Source organism: Adelges cooleyi, unplaced genomic scaffold (genome assembly GCF_023614345.1).
Source record: "Adelges cooleyi isolate 19-005CV unplaced genomic scaffold, UGA_ACOO_1.1 ACOO_flye_CR_arks_rails_tigmint_CR_PRNA_1, whole genome shotgun sequence".
Taxonomy (NCBI): Eukaryota; Metazoa; Arthropoda; class Insecta; order Hemiptera; family Adelgidae; genus Adelges; species Adelges cooleyi.
This window is the reverse complement of record NW_026095751.1, coordinates 2,515,322-2,520,777: the sequence shown is the minus strand read 5'-3', so window position 1 is coordinate 2,520,777 and position 5,456 is coordinate 2,515,322. Positions and strand designations below refer to the sequence as shown.

The following is a 5,456-nucleotide window of genomic DNA, read 5'->3' as shown; positions in this document are numbered from 1 at the left end:
TTATAACCATTAATTGTTTTTTTTTTTTTTTTTTTTTAATACCTTTTTTGACATTAAACTCGTCTATAAAGATAAAAAAAAAAGAAAAAAAAACAAATTGTTGAATATTTTTTGAAAAATGTAAATCAGTGCCTTAGTAGTTTTGTATACACGATAATTTTTTTTTTCGACGAATAATTTGTGACCGAACAATAATCGCTTGACGGCAAGATAAAAATTAAAATAAAATAATAAGACTTATTATTTTATATATAATAATATAAAATAACAACTGTATAGGGTTTTTTTTTTTTGTTATTACAAAACAAAAATTGTAAAGACTTTTATTAAACGATGTTTTTTTTTTTAATAATTTTTATTTACACTTTTTTTATTAACCTTTTTCCGTTAACTCTTACAAGAAGAGAGGTCATCGATAAAATGTTTTATCATGGAAAAATATATCATGTATTATAATTTATATATATTATATATTTGTTAAACGATGAAGTGCATAACCCAAAATAAATCTACCGTCTTAGAAAACAAATCTGAGGTGCAAAAAACCAAAAAGAGACAGATTAAGTACTATACTATTGTGACGATTGTATTTTGAAAATCAAAGATCAAAATCTTTTTGGAAACTGTTGGAGGGTGACGTCACACCTTAATGCTGAAACTGTCAGCGATCACCTGCCAGTTTTTCGGCAACGCTTTGGCGCCGTGGCCGACAGCCGACCGGTTGTTGACGGCCCGCACCAGGTTGACGAACTGCAACTTGGCCGTCAGGTGTTTGCCGGTGACCCGCGCCACGAACTTGCGGTCGTAATAGTCTTCCGGCGGGCCTTCCGCCCGCAGATGCACGTCGGCCTCTTGCCGGGTCAACAGCACGCAGTTCCAGGGCGACCAGCGCTGTTGCCGCCGCCACCGGACCAACCGCAACGCGGCCAGCCGGTTGGCCTCGCTCAAGGCCGACTTCTCTTCCCATATGACCGTCACCAGCCGGTACACCTCGGTGGGCTGCATCAGGAAGCACTCGGACTCGTAGCAGGCCATCCGCATCTCGTCGCGCCGCACCGCCTTGAGCAGCCGCCGGTACGGCGCCATGTCGATGTGCTTGTGGCCCACCTGTTCGGCCCATTCGCAGTTGGCGCACACGTTGGTGCGGTTCACGCGGCTCTCCAACGAGAAGTCGGTGGCGGCCAAGTTGCGTTTGCACCGGATGCAAGTGTACACGTTCAGCACGCGCTTCTCGGTGGGTCTGTAGTACGAGTCGGCCTCCGGGTTGACTTCGGGCTGCCGGATGAAGTGCCGGAACAGCTGCTCGACCCGCCGACGCACCGACCGCAGGCCGCCCGCGTCCACCCGGACACGCGCGATCAAGCCGTGTTCCATGTCGATCGCGTCCAGCAAGTAAACGGCGTACTTGTACGGCGAGTCGCGCACCACGGCGTACAAGTCCCGGAGCGCCCGCTCGCGGTCCGCGGCCCCGGCCGGCTGCTCGACGACCCTGGCGTACAAGTCCCTGAGCACCCTGGCCTTTTGGTTGCCCACCGTGTCGACGGTGAGCAGTTGGCCGTTCCGGTTTTTGAACATTTTCGGCTTGGACGTCTTGTTCAGGAACGTGATGTCGTCGTGTTTGGTCAGCTCGTACTTGAGTTCCAGCCGCTGTTTTTCCACCTCCAACAGGAACTTGATCTCCTTGTTGAGCAGGTTCATCTGCGCCGCCTTCCTGCACCGGTCCGCCCGGATCTCCCTGATCCGCTGCCTCTCCTTCTTCCACCACTTGCCGATCATCGTGTACAGCGCGTAGAAGTGCTGCTGCTTCGACTCCAGCGCCGACACGGCCGCCGGGTCCTCCGAAGTGCCGCTCGGCCTTTGCGCCGCCGACTGGGCCGCGCGCTTCCGGCGAGCCGCGGCCCGGCGGAAGGCCCTCTGGATTACCACCACGCTCGCCAGCACCCGCGCGTCTTCCGGCGACCCCGCGGTCCGGTAACCGCCGTACGCCTGCGGTCGCAGCCACCGGCCGTCGGCGGCCGTGTCTCCTCCGGCCGTCTGCGTCCGTTTGTCCGCCGCTGACCGGCCGACGCCTTTGTCGGCCGTCGTTTGGCACGCGCCGTCCGTCCGGACCACGTCCGCGTACGTTCTGGGCCGGAAGTCCGTCTGGGCGGCCGCGTTATGGTACACCTTGCCGGTGTTGCGGTCGCGGTAACCGCCCAGCCACGGTTTGTTGCCGGCCAGGCAGTTCTCGATTTCCACCACGACGGTCCGCCGGCCGGTGTGCACGCTGATCACGTCCATCGCCGGCAGGTAGTTGGAACGTTGGGGTGGCACGCGGACACCGCCGTCGGCCCGCACGTCCAACTCGAATGTGCCCAGACCGGCGGCGCCCAATTGCCGCAGACTCTGGCCGTCGTCGTCGAGCGTCGAGCCGTCCAGCAGTATGGATATGTTGTCCGCGTCGAGCAGTCGCTGCACTTGCGACCGCAGCACGCCCACGCCGGCGTCCAGGTTGAACGTCCGAGTCAACAACGTTTCGTTGGCGTCCGTCCGGAATTTCACCGTAACCACTTCGTCCGTACAGCTCACGTTTTTGGCCATTTTCCGACGTCGCGGTCCTCACTAAAACTAAATACTGTTCAACTATTGTGATACAGTCCAGTACGTAGTTACTACAGTTATTGTGACGCGCCCATTGATCACACACTTGCCTATTCGCAGCCGATAACCAAGGCAACCGACACAGGCCCTGGTACACATTGTTTTGTATTAGGTTATTGCCCTTAATTACATTTTTTTTTTACTGAACAGTAAATCTTAAATTAATTTTTTAAAAATATGTTTTTTATTTAATAAGAATACAAACTATTAATATCCTTATTAAAATAATATTTAAATCAGGATTAAGCCACTTAGTCTTATAAGATAATATGTTAAATATTATTATAATAATATATAAAGTTGTGTACCTAAGTAAAATGTTTTGAAGAAAAACAAACGCTCAACTTTTACAATAAATTGCTTTCAGATTTCGGATTTTTTGTGTCGTTTTATTTTTTAATTTTCATAAAGAAAACTAAACTTAGGTACACAGCTTTGTATTGTAATAATATTTAACAACACTTAAGTGGCTTAAATAGCGTTTTTTTTTTTTGTGAAAATCTAGATATTCGGATTCCCAACAATACTAATTCAAACACAGACTAGAATATTTTACATTTTTTTTATTTGAATCAATAACCAAAATACATTATTCTATATTTTTGTTCACTCAATCAAAATCTGGCTTTGGGATTTCAAATATTGTCAACGACTTGGAAAATCAGCAATATTTATTTGCATTAAAAAAGAAAATGTTTTAATACAATTTTGAGTTGATTTTCTACGCACAAAACTGGGCATTTTTTTATTTAAATAACAAACACTCATTTTGAGTTATTTAAAGAAAAAAAATGTATTTAATGTTTCAAACAATATTTTTAGATGATTGTTTTTTTATAAGAATTATTGTATCCATTTAAATTGTAAGTATACAATTATTTTGAATTAAAATTGTGTTTTTTATTTAAATATATTTTTGTTTTTAATAATTGACATTTTTACAACTAAACAATGCCCATATTTGCATTCAAATTTAAACAATATTATTTTTATGGAAAAATGTAATGGTTTTTTTTTACATTTATTGAATCATTTTTTATTATTATCATTATTAGACAATAATTGGCACATTTTTCGGTCGTGTACAGTTTATTTTTAATGTTTTTTTTTTTCTGCTAATAAACTACCGAGCACGATTAGCCGTGACTTTGTGACAAATTATTCATTTGTTTAAATTTTGAGAAATAATAATACTTTTATATTTGACTTTGCTTTAACTGCACAAATTACAGTTGAAAAGATCATAAATTAAAATTACAAGTGTACAATTTATTTACTCGTAACAGACGATTAGCGATTAGACGAACATTCAATAAACAACTGAGTTAACAAACTAAACATTTGCCAAACACGCCAAATGTCGTCGAACTAAATTAATCAAAGTAATAGTTTTATTGTAAAAAAAAAAAAAAAATGTAACAATAATACATATTTTAATATAACAAACGACATGGGCAATACGAATAATGATTAGGCACAATCGAACCTGGCCGACTTAAAAGTTGAGCTCGTCGATATTTATGTTTTTGTTCTTGAACATGGTGATCAGTACCGTTAGTAGAGGCCTGGAAAAATAATGAAAAAACTAACAGAGGGAAGGTTTAAAAAAAAAAAAATGAATGTCTCTCACAATTTCGACGATTGTTCGGTGTCTTCGAGATCGAGTTGAGACGCCATTTGTTTGCGAAAATCTTTCTTCCTGGGTTGCGTTCCCGATTCTGCGGAACAAAAAACCCGCAAAGGGAAGAGGTTGAATGTTAGATAGGTCTAAAACCGAACCGTCGACCGACTTTTGAATTACCTTTGACGAACATTCTGTCGGACAAACCGTAACCCATCCACTTCATGTATTCCGACACTAGACCGTTTATCAGCTCGACGGTTTCGGTCTGTTTGGGTTTTTCTTTGGCCACGGCGATTTGGCCATCGGTTTCGAGTACTTCGATGACTTCGTCTCGTACTTTCGACAGAAGGTCGTTCCAGGTGGAATTTTGTTCCAGACGCTGCTTGACAACTGTATCGTGTAACAAAATATGTATCGTAGTAAAAATTAAAAGCGGTGTGAACATTTATAATCAATAACAATGAAAAACTAGACTTTAGGTACTTAAAAGACTTATACAGTTGTACAAAGCACTTCGAACAAGCAAGTAAAGTTAACGATACATTTTTAATATTTATATTTTTTTACCCAACCGATTTCGATGGCAATAACAGAGCTATTGTTTACCTTCAAACGAACGGCTATGTGAATTCTGGCCTTCGAGTTTATCCATTTTGTAATTTTATTTTAAACAGATTTGTTTACACATTAAACAGTAGCCAAAGTGACATTTTAAGTTTTAATTTTACAGAAAAACAACACCGGTTGAAAAATATATTCAAACTAATTGATAACACAATATCGACACCAATATTATGTTGTTATCAAAACACTGTTGCCAAGCAACCGTATATAACCAGAAGGGAAACCTAGACCGGCGCTGACAAGTGTCCGCCGACATTTTGTTTTTGCGGACCGTTATCACGGTTTTTCGCCCGGGTCAGTGTCGCCAGAAACATCGGAGAACTGAATTTGTTTTGACCATTATGGTCTGGCTCCCTGCTGAAAAAAACAATATGGCGGCCGGCCTTTGGAACCAATGGAACCCGTGTCATTTTTTTAAAATTAAGCTTCCCTTCTGGCTGTCTTCTGTGAGTATACTTTCCATAATCGTACTTGAGAAAATCATTTTCGGAACATACTCTTCGATGGAAAATAATATTTTTAAACGGTAACAAAACACTATTTCAATATTAACTATCATGAAGAATGA

General features: G+C 42.3%; 2 protein-coding genes across 3 annotated transcripts; both read right to left on the bottom strand.

Moving 5' to 3' along the window:
• Window positions 1-631: 631 nt before the first annotated feature.
• Window positions 632-2,580, bottom strand: LOC126835675 (IQ and ubiquitin-like domain-containing protein). Its single transcript, XM_050568419.1, has one exon. It carries the CDS (start codon window positions 2,578-2,580, stop codon window positions 640-642), a length of 1,941 nt encoding a protein of 646 aa, XP_050424376.1. The 3' UTR covers window positions 632-639.
• Window positions 2,581-3,735: 1,155 nt separating this feature from the next.
• LOC126834252 (uncharacterized) lies at window positions 3,736-5,012 on the bottom strand. 2 transcript variants are annotated; one of them, XM_050566040.1, is made up of 4 exons: window positions 4,871-5,012; window positions 4,442-4,654; window positions 4,271-4,358; window positions 3,736-4,205 (listed from the first exon to the last, which is right to left on the bottom strand). In XM_050566040.1, the coding sequence occupies exons 1-4, from the start codon at window positions 4,914-4,916 to the stop codon at window positions 4,136-4,138; spliced, it is 417 nt and encodes a 138-aa protein (XP_050421997.1). In that variant the 5' UTR covers window positions 4,917-5,012; the 3' UTR covers window positions 3,736-4,135. The 2 variants fall into 2 exon arrangements, with proteins under 2 accessions (XP_050421997.1, XP_050422006.1); XM_050566049.1 differs by having other exon boundaries at window positions 4,111-4,225.
• Between the last annotated feature and the right edge of the window lie 444 nt (window positions 5,013-5,456).